The 20,197-nt window shown below is 45.6% G+C and overlaps 1 protein-coding gene across 1 annotated transcript in view; it reads left to right on the top strand.

Moving 5' to 3' along the window:
- The window catches only part of LOC144719998 (leukocyte tyrosine kinase receptor-like), a 106,794-nt gene that overhangs the window by 54,342 nt on the left and 32,255 nt on the right, over nucleotides 1–20,197 (top strand). Inside the window, exons 6-11 of the mRNA XM_078596401.1 lie at nucleotides 1,788–1,965; nucleotides 3,364–3,514; nucleotides 8,591–8,722; nucleotides 15,351–15,501; nucleotides 17,962–18,144; nucleotides 19,330–19,428. Of these exons, the coding sequence (XP_078452527.1) occupies nucleotides 1,788–1,965; nucleotides 3,364–3,514; nucleotides 8,591–8,722; nucleotides 15,351–15,501; nucleotides 17,962–18,144; nucleotides 19,330–19,428 (894 nt within the window). The remainder of the gene's footprint in view (nucleotides 1–1,787; nucleotides 1,966–3,363; nucleotides 3,515–8,590; nucleotides 8,723–15,350; nucleotides 15,502–17,961; nucleotides 18,145–19,329; nucleotides 19,429–20,197) is intronic.

The following is a 20,197-nucleotide window of genomic DNA, read 5'->3' as shown; positions in this document are numbered from 1 at the left end:
ATGTATTTTTCATCACGTATAGCCCACTAAGCTATACAGCTCTTTTTCAGAAGCGACTTGGCCACACATAGCTCAACGAAGTGGCTTATCACATGAAAATGTATATCAGCCAAATACTCTAAAATACAGAATATATAAATATTTACTGAATTCACTGATTGGCCAACCTGGTAATGCTAACAACTACGGATGGACTATTTTTGTCTGCTTGAGTTGACGAGACTAAGAAAATTACAGAATGAAATCCACAGACAAAGACGTGACTAAAATCCCACAGGTTTTCGTTGGCTAGACTATGACTAAAAAAATGGCTGATTATATTAACACTGGCTAGCACACACTCATCTCCAGAGAGGCGCAGTTGAATTAATATTGTGCGTAAATGTGTAGTGCAATTAAACGTACAATACTTGCTTGACAGCCTTTGCATACATTGCAAATATGATAATTTGTGAAATGTAACACTGTTTTATATATGTGTATATTAACATTTCCAGATGAGTGAATGTCCTTCTTACCAACTATGAAATGTAATGCACAGGGCATTTTCTTTCACAAAAAGCACACTTGCCTAGGTGGCTGAGCTGCAAAGTGGTGGTTGTAAGAGAAACATTCATATCTTATTGATGTAATTTAACACGTTGAATTGTAAACGCCAGTTGTCACAGTGTGACGAGCTCTAACAAGGACCGCATCCAGACAGCACCCGAGCTATGAGTAGATACTCCAGTGTGTCTGTGGCCCCTGAGATCACAACCCAGACGCGGTTGGATATATTAGAGTGCATCCATTTACCTTTACCACATTAGAATGTTGTGAACTACAACGGATAATTATATCAAGGGACCTCCTTTGCCAGTGTCAAAATATGAGAATAGGTTTTCCCCTTTTTTCTGGCAACAAAACAGGTGTTAAGATGTTAAAACACCAAACTGAAACCTTTTGAAAGGAATCATGTCTGCATTAACCACAGATACTTGTGGTGAAAATACAAACAAAAAACACGCCCTGACAGTATATGCATTGTCTTTGAAACTGATTGGTCCACACCAGAGACAGCTTTCTTTCGAGCCTAGTCTCAAACGGTGTTAGATCAGAGGACGCCAAAAAAAAGGAAAACCTATTCTTATATCTTTGATAATTAGAGTTTTTAAATGACCCCATGTACGGCGTGCCACTTCTGGATAAACGTTTGAACGTTCCGGCAAAAAACCTCTAAAGGCCAGACTTTATGAAGCTATATGTTGAGGTGAGCTGGAAAGACTGCCTGAAAGTGAATAAGAAATTAAACCAAAAAATGCAAGTCAGACACGCTGTTCGTGCAGTAAATATACCACGCACAGCAAGATGCTGACTGATTCAGTCAATCCACATGCATCGGTCTTACGACGAGGTAAAGCTCTATGGCAATCATGTGTAGGACATTCAAGATGCACTTATCAACATATAGTGGAGTGTAAGACGCTATTGATGAAAATTACCTGAAAATTACATTTGACGTGTGTATTCGTGCAGTCTGAAAACCAAAAAGAAACCGCATTACGTCGTGTCAACGGTGAGGATGTAGAATTTTGCTCCCGATTTAAATATCCAAATTTTTTTTTATTTCCCTGTGGGAGGAAACCGGTGTGAGTAACCTGGAAATGAGCGCATAGGTGCGAGGGAATGTGCAGAGACGAGCCCCTTGTTGGGGCAACCGCGACCACGTGCATTCTGATGCCACTTTCACCACTCGCCCGCCTTTGTTTTTGGTTACCCCCACCTCACCCCACACCCTCGGTTGTCAGTCAAGGACAACACGCTCCAGTGGATGTTCAAAACATGCGGCGCGAGTGGGCCGCTGGGGCCCACGCAGGTGCAGTGCGACAACGCGTACCGCAACACGAACATAACGGTGGAGGTGCCGCGCTCGGGGTCCTTCCGCGGCGTGCAAATTTGGCGCGTCCCGTTCACCAAACACTATCAGTAGGTCTGCCGCAAACATCTGCAACTAAAAAAAAACACACAACGTGGCTCACTGCAACGATGGTTTCTCGATCGGGCGATCAGCTGGGGGGGGGGGGGGGGGAGTGGGGTGGTCTCTTGGGTGTTGCCGTGAAAAATTACGTTGAACATCTCCACTGTTACGGGTCAGAGTACAGCTGAGTGTGTGCCAGCAGATTGGCTTTGATGATGGCACACTCGCCTACCAACAGCGCTGGTGGAGCGGCAATCAGCTCTCTAGATGGTGCTCCCTAATGGGCGACTACAAATAACAAGCCTCTGCACTCGAAAGTTTCGTGCATCAAAGCCATGGCCACTTTTGAGTGCTGCAAATGCAAAAAAAAACAGTTCAGAGCCCCTGCACTGCGAGATTGCAGTCGTGGTTTGTTGTTTATCCTATCGCCTCATCTTTCTCTCTCCGTTTGTCTCCCCAACTCTCAGCTCCAGCCACTACTCGCTGCCTCCTTAACATCGCCCTCTATAAACCCGCGCTCATTGAATTTTCCTCTGTTGCTCTAAGGTCAAGTGAAATTTTTTTTCATTAATTAATCTTCCGCGTTTCTGGTGTAGGTATTCCGCATACAAGGTGCCTTTGTGTACAAATTCAACGCGTCTGAATACAGACAGAAACTGACGAGTAGAAATAATTCTGAAGGTTCAGTATTCACTGTGTTGCTGGCAGGAGGTGGTTATTAAGGCATTTATGTCACACAAGGTGGAGGTATGACCAACACCATAGCCAAGGCTGGATTAAGGTTAATGGGGGGCCTAAGGATAATAGGAGGGAAGGGCCTAAGAATGTATTACATATTGCAAAACACTTTTATGAAGTCATCACATCTATTTTTTTATGTAAAATTACCACATTTCAATTCAAGGTAAGTCATCAAACATACATCTCTCACGACACTAATTTCTTCAAACATTTGTTCACCTCTTGTTTTAGCTGTGGCAAAGTTATGAATAATGTCGTCGTAATTCAAAGACATACAAATCCCCGTGGCCGGGATACCGTTGCTCAGCAGTTACTTCATTATGGAAAGGAGAGCCAACAAAACGTGAGGGCCTAAGGCCGATGGGTTAATCCGGTCCTGACCATACATGGCCCATTTTTATTTCTCAGCGCTGACGTCAATACACCAAGTTACCAATATTATGCGAAGGTAACCTCGGGCAAGCCCAGGAAAGATTGGTATTAAAATGTCCACTTTTGAAATATAGCAAGAAATCGAATCCATGTCACTAAAAGAGTGCATTGCAATAGACACTGTGGCATAGCCAAAATCATTATCTGTAGCTACCTCAATACAGGTACCCACTTTCGCCCACGCAGAAGAGATGATGAGACTCTCTTGGGACCCCGACTTTGTTTAATTGCAGGATTTCGGCGTACGGGGCAGCTGGAGGGAAAGGCGCCAGAAACAACAAACAACGTGCGCACGGCGTTTACATCTCGGCCAACTTCATCCTGCACAAGGACGAGATCCTCTACATGCTGGTGGGACAGCAGGGAGGCGACGCGTGCCCTTCGGTGAGCAGCTCTTGCACCTCCCCCCAAGACCACCACTGCCAGAGAATTGTGGGAGGCAGTGTAAAACACTGTTTGGCCAAACCTCCAACACTGCAGCCATCATCAGCAGCAGCATCATCATAATCATTATATTAAATAAATGTATTACAACTACTTAGTCCAAGTCGCTTAACAATAATGGGAAAATTGTACGCTAGAGGAATGTGCTTGAAATAAAGAGTGTGGTTATTAAAAGTGGTGGTTTAGCTATGATGAGAGGAAGGAGGGACAGTTGGACGTGGTTAAGGCATGTTTGGGTTTGGGGTAGTGACAAGGATTTGGGTAGGCCTGGTCATAGCTGGTGGGTCACGGCAGGGAGTAGCATGCTGTAGGATAGGCCAAGGGAGCAGGGCAGCCTGCCGGGTTCGAATCGCAACCTCTGCAATAAGCAACAAATGTCCTTATCTTAATTTTATGGCCGAGCCATTTGATCGCACTGTGACCTTTGCATGAATACATGTGGCACCTCTGTGTGACGAGCAAACGTGGTTCTTGCTGACTTGTTTTCTACATCTAAATGCACTTTTCCCATGTAAAACTGTTACACAAAGCCATGTATGCATGAAAGAGGCTTGACAAGCCATTCACACACAATTGTTGCTCTGAACACTTAAACAAAAACACATTCCATGAACTCCCATTTGGCCATATTCACCATTAATACTCGAGTGGGCTTTTGATTTACGTCAAAAGCTCTGAGTAATTACGCACATTTTCTAAACACATTTAATGCTACATGCGGGGGGGTCTTAATCCACTGACCAGTAGCGGGAGCTTAAAGCTCTCAACACATGCCATCTTAAATGCAAAGCATTTCTCTATTAGAGCTGGGTTGTCACGCAGCAGCAGTATAAATGACTGTCCCGATTTAAACGCCCACTCCGTCCAATCCACCTCTCTTGAATTGTGTACACATTACCTTGACACCCTGCTACATCTGATAACTTAAGGCTTCAGAACATTAAACTACATTTCCACTCAGAAGCATGTTGAGCTGAAATAACAGCATTGTACGTTGGTTGCAGAGCGCAATGGCCGCAGAAGCCCAGAGTGTGGGTTGCGGAGTTAAGGGCAATAGACTCGGTGGGGCGGGGGGGTCCCCAATATATACGTCACCGCAATATACCATAACATGTTGGCGTTCGCGACGACCAATATTATACATAATAGAGATGTTTGGGTTAGATCGGGCTGTCGCCTGACGATGCTAGTTGTAACTACTGGCGAAACGTCGGACTCGCATTGTAAATGTTGTCGTGGGTTTACTCTCCAGCACACCGCGTGCACTGTACTAGTAACGAATTGGCACGTTTTGTTTACGTGACCAACCTTACTAATTGGCTGTGTCGGGTGGTGGCGGGTTTAACGACACGTTTATATTTACGCGATCTAACCCAAAACCCTCTATTATGGCTATGAATCTTGTTTTTTCATGAACCCATCGTAAAATTTCCCCGCACATACACCGTTAGGTTGTACAACTCGTATTTCGCGCATTCAAAGCGTATCATTAAGTAACACACCGTTCCATTGCACGCATATTCAGGTGATCATATGTTGATTAACTATGACTAACCCAACCGGTAATAGGTAATGCATATTCTCAAATGAACATAATTCATCGTAATCTATATGAATACACTTAACAACACATTAATATTTACGCGATCTAACCTAAAAAACCTTTATTATGAAGGATATTGGTTGCGAAAGGCTCTGTGTTAAATCTTAGCATCTATGCCCAACATCTTGCCTGATGCGTCTCAGTCTCATCGCGTTCTCTCACGTTGTGCGTAGCGAGTGCTCTTTGTAATCGGCTTAAAACTCTCCCAACACCTTCTCCAATCAAGCCAATCGAGCACAACTCATCCACTCCTCAAGGTAAGATCATAAAAATCATAGGTTAAGATGAAATATTTGTTGAAATGCTGTTTAAGATTCTGTGCTCTTTGTAACACTAAAAATGTGTTTTCTGTTGGAGTTATTGCTTAAAATGTCACAAATACGTTTTCGATTAAAAAAAAAGGAAAACTATGAAGGCCAACACGCCACACGAGGTGTGATGTTTAAACACCTCACCAGGTACTCATTTGAGGCAGAGTGGACCTAGGGGAGGCCCAAGACTGGTTGAGATAATCGTAACTGGTGTTGGTCGTGAGCGGGAATCGATCTCGGGTCGCCGGGTTCGTAGCGCAGCGTGCTAACCACTACACTACCTCTCCCCACACATGCACGCATGAATACACGCACGTGCATGTGGCTGATGCGGAGTAGCAAAGGAGACCCCCCCCCACCGCCCCCCCCCCCACCGCCCCCCCCCCCCCACCGCCCCCCCACCCACTCCGCAAGGGATATTGTTGCATTTGCTTTAGTAGCACCGATTGTGTTGGAACAGTTGACTCTGATGGAAATCGCTTTTTGCTGTTCTTCCCCTGGTGATTTACTTGATGTGCCGAGATAAAAAAAGGCACCCACTCGTTATGGATTATTATTTTTAATACTCACTTCTGAGCCATTTGGGATATCGTTGGCAAGGCAACGCAATAATTCGATGCGCGGGCGATTTGATGAAGTATTTAAAATCTGTCGTCGATGTCAAAGAGCAGAGGATGTAACGATGTGAAGATCTCTGCCACAAGCAAAACTAAGCCAAAGTGCCCAAGTTTTAGAGAGAAAATTTCGCATTTTTTTTTCTTAATTTGCACGTACGACTGTGAAATTGCATTCTAAAAACCCGATGCATTCACCGACACCTGCTCACCTCTTGCCATCCTCGCCAGCAGCTTTTTGGCTAACCATCAAACAAAGACGGTCACTGCATCACGCGCTTTCAGATGCGCTTCTGCGGCCATCTGGAACGCTCTTCCTTCCGATATTTAGCAAGCCACTGAAACAATGCAACATTTAAATCATCTAGTTTGAAAACTAATTTCTTTAGAACTGCTTTTTGTGTTCAGTTTATTGTGATTCCCCCGAACCTCCGATTAGCATGGTTGGCTACGTACAGTTGCGAAAGAAGTTCAGCATACATACAACCCGAGAAGCATGGCATTGTCACATGATCCCATGAGCCTCTATGTGGTGTTACAATGCGCGTAATCCACTCAGCCTAACACCTACTTGTACTCTTTCCACCTGGTCACCTTTTCACAGTTCCGTGGCCTAAATGGGATGACAGCAATTAAACTCACAGCCGCAGCGAGACAGGTTGGGAGAAACTTACTTGGGGAATCATGCGAGAGCCCAAAGGTTCATTTACAGATTGGGTCTGGCAGGCAATCGCTGTTGACAACACAGCCAAGAATGAAACCAGCCAGCCTGTAATCTGATTAAGGGAAATTGAGTCTCACTTTAGGATTGCTTAAATTACAATTTCACGGTAACAAAGGAGAGGGTTTTCGATGAATCAAGCAGAGACTTGAGTGCGTGTGTGTGTGCAAGCACACTCATGTGTACGTTTGAAGACTTCTACACAAGCGAATGTTTGTATTTCTGCCGCGGGCTACTGGAGAAAAATTCGTGTATGTGTTGTGGAGCGGCGATGCAGTGGTCACGACACCAAGCTACAATCCTGACGAGCTTGGTTCAATTTGTGGGAAAGACCACTGATGGAAAGTTGTATTTCGAGCTATCCTGGAAATCCCCTAGGTGAACTCAGCCTAAAAACAAAGTAGGTCGTTCCCATTGTCATCAAATCGCTCTGTCACGGTGCAACATGACTGCATTGCCTTTGAGAGACCCAGGTGCAAAAAGTAATTGGCATAGTTTTTTTGGGCAGTGCAGTAACAAACGAACAAAGGTTTCTATATCTGCAAAGCAAAACTTCACACGCGGAATAAAAAAGATCGTTGTGACACAAACACATCCCGAGTGCAAACATTCACACCCTGCACCGCACTCTCATGTGTTTTTTTGATCGGTCAAGTTCGCATGCCGAAAGAACCAAAGAGTAACTCCTGCAGTCACGAAAGTTTCAAATCAAGTTTGTGTGAGATCGCTTCATGGGGAGTGGTGATGAAGAGTTAGTCCACTGCATTATAATCCTGGTGTCCCTTCCTCAATTCCTCGCCACACACATAAACGGTGGCAACTTGCATGCGAACTTGACCGATCAAAAAAACACATGAGAGTGCGGTGCAGGGTGTGAATGTTCGCACTCGGGATGTGTTTGTGTCACAACGATCTTTTTTATTCCGCGTGTGAAGTTTTGCTTTGCAGATATAGAAACCTTTGTTCGTTTGTTACTGCACTGCCCAAAAAAACTATGACAATTACTTTTTGCACCTGGGTCTCTCAAAGGCAATCCAATCATGTTGAACCGTGACAGAGCGATTTGATGACAATGGGACGTTATCGTTGGCATGTGCTCACCACCGTGGTATCTGCGATACAATTCATCAAAATCTTGCCGCATGAAAATTACGTCAAATACGAGTTTAATGTAACATTTTTGCGGTATTCTTTTTTGTGCTTTGCTGTACTTCCAGTGTGAAGAAGATTACTTAAAAAACGTTTTCAACTGCATTTCACTCAACTTAAGCCAGCCACGAGTCTTTCTCATTCATACAATCTCGCCAACAGTGCACACGATGTACTCTTCTTAGGTTCTTTCGGTAAAGCCACGCAGAAAGTAAAATAAAATAAAAACAAAAATCACGACGTTTCGGAGGCAACACAAGTCTCCGTCATCAGGTGGGACCGTCACAGCCAGATTAGCTGTATCAAGATATTCTTATACGGCAACGCACACGATGTACGTTGCCGTATAAGAATATCACGCCGTCACACAATTGCCATGGCATTACAGCGATTACTCCTGGAAACATTTCACACAGCATACATGTACGAGAAAAGTATTTACAACTTGAATTAGTTGGGGTTTTTGTTGTATTTTCTAAAAAACTTTTTTGGAATTAAAATCTTGAGGGAAAAAATGCAACGACCAATATTAATGGCAACGTCACAAAATGTTGCAAAACACATCGCGGTCACCCCCCCCCACCAACCGGGGATTTGTCGTTTCTCTGCGGTGCGCAGATTGACCACCATGTGGACCAGGTTTGCCGAGGAGAGTCCACCGTTATAGAAGACGAGAAAAGGAGAGAGGGCAAAGTGTCGAAGTGGGCGGGAGGAGGCGGGGGTGGCGGCGGGGCCACGTTCGTGTTCAAGGTGCGTACCATACTTCGGCACTGTGTGTCGTCCGAGCGTCGTCAAATCATTCGCGGTTGAAAGCCGCGAATGATTTGCCCGCGCAAGCGTCTGCAGCGATCCCATCGATCCGCTGTTATCCGAGAGGTGCAACCGACATTGGGGGCCGTATTGTTGTCATTCTTGTCCCTTTGTGCAATCCCTGTCTTAAAAAGAAAGCCTATTTTTTATTTTACCAAGTGAGGCCCACTGAGCTACGTGGCTCTAATTTTTTAGAAGTGACCTGGCCTCAAATGATAGCTCAACGAAGTGGCTTATCACGTGGACATTTATAGCAGCCAAACCGTGCACACCAGTGGCAAGTGGTCTGCTGGAAACGCTGTTTTCTTCGTTTTTTTTAAATTAATGTTTGTGTTTTATAAAATTCGTCGAAAAAAGTGGCTGCAAATAAATCCTGTTCTCCAAGTTTGTGCTTTACCACTCGGATAAATTCACGGCTCACCACAGCTAATTGGACGCAACCATAGCGCGCCACCATATCGAATCAGACGCAATAGGAACTTTTTAGACAATCGAATTAACTGCCTGATATCTGTGTTACCCGCGTTTTTTTTTTCCATCCTGTTATGCGCAATATCACAAAAGAGAAAGTGTGAGCAAGGCAAATGTAATTCTCTTTTCTATCAATCAGCCTTGCCAACGCAGAGGGGTCCACCTCAAGAGAGAATTGTGATGTCCTGGGCGTTGTTCTAGTACTGTGCATTACACATCAGGGCATACATATACATTGGCCTACTGCATCAAGGTCACGTCACAGCCAATCAATCAGCTGTCCTTCACTCGCGAAGTGGTGGTAGCCCCAGACGCAGCAGGATGAGATCGTTTTGGAGAGGCAGGTAAACTTTGGGGTGCAGGACAACGGGTGTAACTGGACGGGGTTGCAAGCGAAGGGGGTGCATGCCAAGAGAGAGGAAAGGTTTTTTTAACCCTTTTAACTCCAATTCTATATTTATATGTAAAATATTTAAAGTGCAATCACGCAAAAATGTTCAGTATTTATAGTTTCATTTCACACTGAAAGCAGAGTATGATGGGTAGACGTAACAGTATTTGGGCCAGTGAAATGGCCAAGTAGCAGCGCGTTTGTCTCGATCGTTGCAAAGGTTCAGAGTGCGAGTCCATAGCAGGTGTAAGACACTGCGGTTGTATTAATCATGCATGTGTGCCGTCTGCTTCGCAATGGACGTAGGCCACGTGTGCCGGCATCATGGTCCCAAATAAACAACTACATAACCTACTCGCACATCACTAACTCCTGCCGTTTTGCCCGACCGCTGAAAGTGGTGGCAGAAGCATCCCGGGCGGCTACAGGAAAGAGCCTTGCTGGTCCCAGGAATGCGAGAGACTGCAGCCAGAGTTCAATGCCACCCAAGCCCCGGACACAGCAACGGCACTCACTCACGTTTTCCGAGAAATCACGGAAAACGTGGCCTTCTCAGACTTCAGCAGGAAACCTGGGAACCTCCTCCGTCATCTTGGAGCCACCTCACTACCCACACCTGAGGTGCCAAAGGTCAGGGCCGATGACATGGTGGCCTGGCTACATCCTAGCCAATTCAAAGGCCCAGACTACTGCCGAAAAGAAACGCAGAGTCAAAAAGATGCTCAAGCTCTCTCTGTGTGAAAAAAGCTGCCCCGCATCAATATCTTTCAAGCAAACAGGGCTTGCTGGAATACATACCTGTCAACCCCTTTTCAGTGCCTACTTTATTACAGATCAATTCGGACCTTATTGGTCACCCCGTGCCCTTATAAATCTCAACGTTCATCCTACAAAGTCTCATCACAAGAGAGAAACACAAACAAATAGACAAAACATTTTTTGCCCGTATTTGAAACGGTTGTATGCCGTATAGACCTGAAAGCTCAATTTCCCTGTACAAGAATACGGGTAACCCGTATGGGTTGACAGGCATTGGAATGCTACTTCCGGGCTTCTGGCACCTCCGCCCTAATCCAGAGAAGACAATTGACTCATTGGCATTCCATCTGTTCAACAATGCCGCCAGGAAAGAATTCAACGTTTCCTTTTGCGGAAATCTCCTGACCCACAGACCCCGTCCAATGTACCTGGGGCATCACCCTTGACCGGACTCTCACCTCTCGCCATCATCTCACCAGCATCGGTCAAAAAGTAAAAAAAAGCAGGGTGAACCTCATCGAGAAACTCGCTAGAACGCCATGGGGGAGCACTGCTCGAATGCTCTGCACCACCACAGTGGCCTTGGTTCACTCTGCTGCAGGACACTGCTCTGCCTCATGGTCCAGCAGCTGCCACACAAAGATCATAGGCATACAGCTCAACGCCGCCACGACAACTGAGTGGCTCCTGGTGCTGCCATCCGCCACGATGCTACCGTGCTACGCGAGAGGGAAAACATTTAAAGTAATCCCGCCAGGAGTGTGCTTTAAATCGCACCGTCCATTCTGGAAAACAGCAGCCAATACCCATGCAGTTGGCACCACCAACATGTTATCCACATGGATGGGATCGTGGGACGCATGCAACGTAAAGGACCAACGCCCCATCGCTGATCCAACCATAGAGGTCTCTGGCTTCGACCTCCCCTCGAAGACAGTGGACGGAAACTCGACAGAATTCGTGAGCGCTGACGCGGCCACCTGCTTCATGAGTGGAACATCAGGAATGTGGAGCCCGAGCGTGACTGTGGCCACGAGTCCCGGACCATGGAGAGTACCGCATCGCCCTGTCGACTGAGACCTGTTTATTATTTGACCAGGTAAGGCCACCCACTTGAGCTATACAGCTCTGTTTTTCCAGAAACGATAGCTCAATGAAGTGGCTTATCACGTGAAAATTTAAAGCAGAACAAATACTCTAAATGCATGTTTCTAAATGCGGAGAGAAAAACCAGAGGACTCGGAGAGAAATTCATGCGACCACGGGGAGAACGTGCAAACTTCAAATAGGGTTGGGATCAAACCCACGACCACAGAGTTGGGATAAAATCCACGACCTCCTGTATACTAGGTGAGGTATTTAACGTCTCGCCACCGCGGCATCTCAGGAAGCCATGATTTGGAATCACCAAATTAGACATCCCATGATAAGCATTTCCCATCATGCTAATAAAAAAGATTACTTAATTTGATGAAATTACAGAGCAACATTACCCTTCACTGGCAGACATTATCAGTCTGTGATAGCCCTGCACTATAAAAAATAATGTGAATACTAAATGTATTACATTATTATTAATTATCACTGCTAACTGCCTTTGATTATTCGAATTACAGTAATGCATTGCTTGATTTGAAGCTTTCGTGACTGCAGGAATTCATACTCTTTGGTTCGTTCGGTAAAGTCACGTAGGTATTTTATTTTATTTTATACCTAAGTGACTTTACCGAAAGAACCAAAGAGAATGCATTGCTTGTAATGCATTTTTTCTTAACACGACATAACTACAAACAAGACAAACACAAAGATCCCCTCAATAGCCTTAACAGACTGTTGGGGCAAGTGCTGTTAGCGAGCACCTATGAAGGCCGGCACGGCACACGAGGGGTTGGGTGGCCAAAACTACGCCCGGCCGCCTTTGTCTCCCCAGTGGTGATGTTTATACACCACACCAGGTATTCATTTTATGCTGAGTCGACCTAGGGGAGGCCCATAACCGCTTCAGATAATCGTCACTGGGTATTGGCCATGATATACATACATAGATACAGATAGATCGCTACATACCAGCTAAAGTACTGTGCGTGACATTCTAAATGAGGGTGGATACCGTGATGGCGGGAAGGCGGTCTCCGTGTGACCCGGGGGATGACAGGGCATGCATCACCGAGCAATTGTGTGTCGTGATCTCATCATCGAGGTCACACGGGGCACGAGAACAAATGCAGGAGAATAGAGAAAATAAACATCACTTATAGGACTCAATAACGCCTTTCCTGCTTAATGCGAACACACCCAATTTTTACCGTGAGTCACTCCAAGCTGAATGCAATGCAATTTGATTTTAGTTCAATTCATTGTGCTTTACCTAAATGGGTAAAAAAACAAACACTTCATTAATGTACAGCCCTTTGTGAATTCACTGCTGGATGAAGGCCTCCCCCCCCCCCCGTGTCGTGTAGGTCGTGTCGAAGTTGTTGGAATGTACTTCACCTTGCGGGTTTGTGAAGGGGGAGTCACCGAGGGTCAGTTTTGACGTAACTTTACCGCTCATGGCTGCGGTGTGCACCCGTTGCCCCCGCTGCCGCAATACAGCTAATTTATTGAGGAGATTCGAATCTTCTCTTCGGTGGGAAACCTGGGTAGCCAGTTGTGTCTAAGTCTGAAGTCAAAATGCCTCCACATTCAAGTTAATGTTGGGCAGTGCTCGTCTCATTTGGCGCCTCTGAGCCCAGTTGTTGGAAAATCCACATTTCCAGGATGAGCGTTTTTATTTAATTTGCATCGGTCGACCACTGTAAACTAGCCACAAAGATGCACTCCTTTGCTTTCACCCAAATAGTCGACCTCTGACCTGGATTTAACGTCTCACCTTCTGATTGTAAATCAAAAAGTTCGCCAAAGTACCACCCAACTTGATTTGTATTTACCTAATAAGTATTAAATTCTTTGTAAATTTGTTTATGTACTGTATTACGGATTTTTTTTTTTGAGAATTTGACTGACCATAGAAAACAATGGCAAAATACACACATATATTTAGCAGAGTATTTGAAGTCCATAGAACATGATGCATTGCACACTAGTAATACCGTTCAACCATAACTCACTCGATCTCACCGGAACGCTCCACTCTCCCATCGCAAGGTCCCAAGTTCAGATCTCAGCCAGGGGTTGGCACAGGTCATCATCACGCTGCAGTCCGTTAAATTATTAATGCAATGTAGGCAGTCAACCCTGGTGGTCAGAGATATGCAGAGACTCACATTTTGCTTAAGCACCCAAGATGAGGTGAGGGCCACCTCATTCCCATTGGGTTATTTGGCCATGGAGGCAACTTTGGACTTGGCTTTGAATAGATCTAGAGTGCTTGATCTAGAGTGCTAAACACAGTTGTTCCAAATGTAATGCCAAAAGGCTACAGGAAGGACATGGCTTTCAGATCCACACAGGGGGTTGAGCCATTATCTCTTTGAAGTTGCAAGTGTCCAGGGACTGGTGTCTTCACAGTGTACATAGTGTAAAGGTCGTGCACGGGTAAGCATTTATCCATGCTGTGTTTATTGGCTTTAGACCGACTCTCTTTGCTGAATTTTTGGACCTGACCTGCACACCACCCAAATAAATTGACGTCAATAAATAGACGCACGGCTCCATGTGGTAAATTTTTAAACATCTGAAAGAATGAGATCTGCGCTGTGGCCATCATTGCCGCCAGTGCTTTCGGAGGGTGATCTCAAAACGGCTCCAAAATCAGCTGCATTTAAATTTGTAGCCGTCATTCACATTGAGAGCCCAATACTTTCACAGCCACACATCCAAATAAAATAACGGATGTTTTATTTTGCACCGCCTTCTGCTACAAACCACATAGCTTTCGCAGCCACCTGTAAACCTATGACAACCTGGCTTGCATGGTGGTTGCCCATCCAAGTACTATGCGGGCTGATTTCTTAGCTTCTGTGATCCGATCAAGATCGAGCCCGTTCTGCGTGGCCCTCGGCATACCCTAGTGAATATTAAACGGCACATCCACCAAACACACAGTTCTACGCAATATAAAATTTTCTACACAGTTGAGGAGCGCAGACCCAAAGCCCCAAAAATGCCAAGCCGCCAGCAAGAGTGGACTCTTGTCTTGAATTGAGCGAGGTTAAAAGAACTGGGAAAGAGAGACGATGGGCGAGGGAAATTACAAAGTCGAGCAGTGCGAGGGAAGGAGCAGAAAGAGAAGTGTTTGGAACTGCGCGGTTGAACCCCGACTGGATGACATGAATCAAGCCCAAAAACAATGCAGAATCCTACGTACAAATGTAGACCAGGGTAACGTTCAACTCGGTTTCCCTCCACCACCTTGGATGCCTCATGAGTACTTGTTAACCCTCTTCAAGGTGTGGCTCCTATTTCTCTCTACACCTCCCCCACTCCCTGATTCATCACCGCAGGCCTCCTCTTCACCCAAGCCACTCTGCCTCAACCGCTCAACAGCCAGGAAACCCATCACGTCGACCCTGACACGATTACCCCACTCGCTCACTAGTCTCGCCAATGAAGAGCACGCAACTGCCGCGGTTGTTGCTGTCGTGCTCAACGTGCGGGTTGTCAAATGTTGATCACATTAGATTTTTTTGTATGGTACTCTTGGAAAACATAGAGAATAACCTCATTTTAGAGGCCAATCTGTAATAAAAACTCACTGCTGTTTTGATGTTTCAACTATTTTCCCTTATGCTGCATTATGTATGTATGATGAACTTCTTTCGCACCGTACGTAGCAAACGGTGCGAATCGGAGGTGCGGGGAAAGGAAAACAAACAAAACACAAAAAGCAGTTCTAAAGAAGTCAGATTTCAACATGCCGCGCCAGGTTTTCCCGACAAACAGCGCTGCAATATCCTGCGGCGCCCTCAAACCTGGTTAAATGAGGCGGGCCCTTTGTCCATACAGATGCAGGACGGGGTACGGATACCCCTGTTGGTGGCGGCAGGGGGCGGAGGCCAAGCCTACAGGGAGGAGGGCCGCCCGGACAAGATAGTGGACGATCCATTCGAGGGCAACCTGTCTATGCCAGGCGTGAATGGGCACACGGGGGCTGCCGGTACGTCCATGAGGCGCATGCAAGACGACAAAGACAAAGATCCGTTATTCGATTACACTTTTTCAATTATTTGAAGTCCAAAGTCACGGTGCCGCCCTGTTTAAATTAACAATGGCATGGGCGGGCGCTGATCTCCATTGGCAACCCTTATCCATTGTAGGCAATTCCACATTGCCTTGTCCAGAGCCAATCTGTCCAGAGGAAATGGACCGTTGCTTCTCACAGAGTGTGACTCATTTAATGGCAATTTTCCCTGGAGCAATGAGTTGATCTCTGATTTAAGTTCCTACTCTCGATCTTTCCATTGTAAGTAGATAAACACTCTTACGTACAGCGTCTCCAGGCCAGATGGTTAAGAATGAAGATTATTAACACTTAACAAAAACGATTAACCCATTGGTTGTACTATTAAGATGAGTTAATTTGCCTAACCCACATGGCCAGGTAGCTATTGGATTTAAACGTGCATACTCATACGGACACATGGACATACTCAAACATGACATGTGCATGAGTTTCTTTCTCAATACACTTGCCTGGATGCACTGTTGTGCCACGTCTATAACAAAGATGTTGAGTGCCACTGACAACGAAAGGCACACTGTTGTTGTTGTTGAGTAAATGCATTTAAGCTTTCTTTTCAGAATCAAAACACAATGTTCTCTGCGAATGATTGCAGAGGCTAAAAATGCCTGTTGCGTAATGCTCCATGTCCTGGGTTTGTAAAATCAAATCCAGGGCATGACAGCATCCTATTGGAACGTATGCTAATGATTTAAACCCTATGTGACTGTTGGCACAAGAGTAGACCATTTATATGCCATTGTCCAGGCAGCAAAATTTGGACAATTGCCGACACTTACACTAAATTACCGTCCCTCTAAAGGATCGCTGGTTTTTAAAGTTGCTGTGAGGTTCTGGACTCCTGGAGCATTTTGTTGCAATGTGACAATTTAAAGTTTTGCAAGCTGCCCTTGCATTTGGACAGATAAAGATAATGACTTTCATATTTTAAATCTGCCAATGTGCCTGTTAAAACGAAAAAAAATGTCTGCGATTGAATGCGGAAACCAATATTTACTCATGTTATTTGCTTTTTCTGCTTACCAATTAAAAACCTCACTCCGTTAACTTACATCGCTGTGACAAAAAGACGTACGCTGATGACGCCGTAATTTTTAAAGTATATGTAAAACAACACATTTTTAAAAGTTGTTTGTTCAGTTTACAAACAACGAAAAAAAATCCATTCTCAGCCTGTGTGTCTGTCAACATTCGTTTATAAAAAAAAACAGCAGAGTAACCTTGAACAGTTGAATTATAATGATACCGGCAAAGATGATGATCCCTATACAAGCCCATTATCCCTACGGTGCCCTTAAAATAAATACCACTTTGTGAGAAGTCAACATTCTGTTTTTCTTTTGAGTTACTGCCAAACACTCCATGACATTCCTCACTGCATTTCTCTCCAGCCACGTGGCACCGTAGGGGTTAGAGTACACGACTCACAATCACAAAGTTGCGAGTTAAGTCTACCTCAATGATCTGCTCGGAGATCATTCCAAAATGGTGAGCACCACTTTGTGGAGAGTCAACTGTGGTTGTTATAGAAACCCTGGTCCTGTCCATAGCCATGTGGAAGTTATGTCATTGGCCCAGGGCCATAAATACAGGGTGCTTCCAAATTGTTTTAATACTGATATGGGACTATAGTTTTTAATGTAAAAAGAACGGACAATACACTGTAACATGATAAAAAAAAAACAATCCTATGTTAATAGTTTCAAAAAGTCAAAGAGCCTCAACACATATCCGCCATCAATGTCAACACGTGCCTGGAATCTTCTCCAGGTGGTCTCCAGAGCCCGGAGGTGGCATATTTCTTGTGGTATTGTAGCAAATTCTCAGAAGTGTTAAAAACAATTTGAAACACCTTTTATAGGAATTATATTTATCGTGCACTTTGATGCCTCACCAATTCAAGTGTCTACATCACATCTCATCACACCCATCCCATTGCCCTCCTACAGTCTAGCCAAGGAGACCCCAAAGGGCAACTGTCCCTGTGTGGCACAAGTTGTACCCAGCACAGCTTTGCAAATGGCCATTCGTCTGCCAGTCAGGGGCGACGAGAGGAGAGCATCACTCAATTATTGTTGGAGCAGGGAAGCTGATCAATCTTGATTTGAAGCTTTCGTGACTGCAGGAATCCATACTCTTTGGTTCTTTCAGTAAAGTCACGTGGGTAGAAAAAATAATTGATCACGACGTTTCGATCGCCACACAAGCAATCCCTCCTGAAGACGATTGCTTGTGTGGCGATCGAAACGTCGTGATCTATTCTTTGTTCTACCCACGTGAATTTACCGAAAGAACCACTGACGGCTATTGCAGTGGTGATGGAGCTGAGTGCGATGCTTGACTTCCTCCCTGCCCCCTGGGCCCTTGGCATCGCAGGAGGCGGAGGAGGGTGGTACGGCCACGTGGGCCCTGCCAGGTCGGGCCGCTCGCTGAACCAGGGGGGACAGGGTGGCTCTGCGTGCCCGGAGGCCCTCGTCAACTGGGCCTGGGCCACTTCGGGCGGCTTCGGAGGCGGCGGCGGTGCCTGCAGCGCCGGGGGCGGTGGCGGCGGCTACATTGGTGAGAGTCGATCCACCTCGGTGGCATGGCAAGTGGTTGCAGAGGTTTCTGCTGTTCGAATCCGGCAGCCAACCCTGATTACCACCGTGCGTGTTTTAACGATATAAATAAATCATAGCTCCGTAAAATTACACGCCGTCTGCTTCACAGTGGAAGTTAAAGATCCTCTGAGAGTCATTCACAAGAGTAGGCGAATGTGTGTGCCTGCACCATGGTGCAAATTTGCAAAATTTGAAAATGTATCTGCAAATTACTCGATTGCGATCTACATAGTAACCATCGCTGCCCAATGAGAGCACTTGGCAGGATCCTCCTGAAAAAAGACTGATGAGTCAGTGAAGGCTCACCTGGGTAAAGGACCGTAGGAAATCAAATAAATAAACTCTCTCTGGCTGCGACAATGGCTCTGGTGGGCTGCTACGATGCTTACAGAACTTGGATTATGTTGTTTTCTCAGGGATAATTCGACCCGGTTGTTGCTATCCACATTGTTCTTTCTTTATATATCGGCTATATGCAGCATGTCTGTGTAGGCAGAACATTGTCAGAATTGCAGTTTGTAAAGTCGTTCATATAGAGGCTTAAATTACATGTGGTATGCATGTATGGACTTCTTTCTCACCGTACGTAGCCAATCGTGCTAATCGGAGGTCTGGCATTGTGATGTGTGAAGATGCCATGTGTGGTGATGATGCAATATGTATGCCGTGTGGTGATGTGTGATGTGATGTTTAATGGTGTGTGATGATTTGGGTTTGATGTGTGATGACGTTGTTTAGATGTGTGATGATGTGATATGTGATGAGAATGTGATGTGTGTTGATGCAATGTATGAGTGATAGTGTGTGCCGATGCAATGTTTGAGGAGTGGTGGCGCAGTGGTTAGCGCACTTTGCTATTAACCCAGTGACCCGATGTCGATTCTCGCTCACGACCAATATCAGTGGCAAATATTTGAATCGGTTCTGGGCTTCCCCTAGGTCAATTCGGCCTTAAATGACTACTTTGTGCGGCGTGTAAACATCGGCACATTGGGGAGACAGAGGCAGCCGTGCGTGGTGTTGGCCACCCACCCCCTCGTGTGCCGTGCCGGCCTGCGTAGGTGCTCGCTAACAGCACTCGCCCCCAACACTCTGTTGATGGCTACACGGGGTGCGCGATGCTTTGTGATGGTGCTGCATGCAGGAGGGGACTCGGCCTCCGACAACAACATCATGGCCGACGGGGAGAGCGGCGTTTCCTTCATGCACCCCGACGGAGGGCTCTTCACCATGCCCCTGGCGAGTGAGTGAGACGCAACATCTCCAGGACCACTTCCCTCACTGGCTTGGCGGTTCTGCTGCCTTGCCCAAAGCTTCGGAATTGGTGTACTTGTGCAATTTGAACTCGCATACGTCACCTATTTTACGTATTTATTTTTCAGTCATTTTTCTTTCCTCTCCTATACTTTGCGCACCGATTGTTTTCTGCTGCCTTGCCCAAAGCTTCGGAATTGGTGTACTTGTGCAATTTGAACTCGCATACGTCATCTATTTTACGTATTTATTTTTCAGTGATTTTTCTTTCCTGTCCTATACTTTGCGCACCGATTGTTTTTGTTGCGTTATTTTTGTTGTAGTAACTTCTTGACCTGCCCCCACTGGACATCTGTGAAAAGGAGCTTCATAGCTCATCGGATTTCTTCAGGATGAATAAAGATTATGATTCCGCAAACAGCATGTCCGGTTTAAATTAGGTCTTAACATCCACGCGGGTGGATGTGTGGCTATTATATGCAACAGAGAACGTTGCAAGTTACAATCCTTGGTGGGAGTTGATCGACCCATCCTCCGCACTGGGCATGATAAACTAGGTAACAGTCTGTTGAAAATGAATATAAGCCTATGCCATAGAAACGTGGAAATTCCACCAGCGGCTGAAAACTGCCAACAGAGATTAGCACTGGACAAATTCTCGCTTGAGCACGAGAGTGTTGTGCAGAGAGCTTGAGAGAGCATTAGCAGGAGCACGTGGAAAAGCAGACCTGGAGCCCGTAGTAATTACAGTTAGGACA

The sequence above is a fragment of the Lampetra planeri genome, chromosome 7 (genome assembly GCF_965212315.1).
Source record: "Lampetra planeri chromosome 7, kcLamPlan1.2.h2, whole genome shotgun sequence".
Classification (NCBI taxonomy): domain Eukaryota; kingdom Metazoa; phylum Chordata; class Hyperoartia; order Petromyzontiformes; family Petromyzontidae; genus Lampetra; species Lampetra planeri.
The sequence above is the reverse complement of the archived record's forward strand: the minus strand, read 5'-3'. Positions and strand labels throughout refer to the sequence as shown.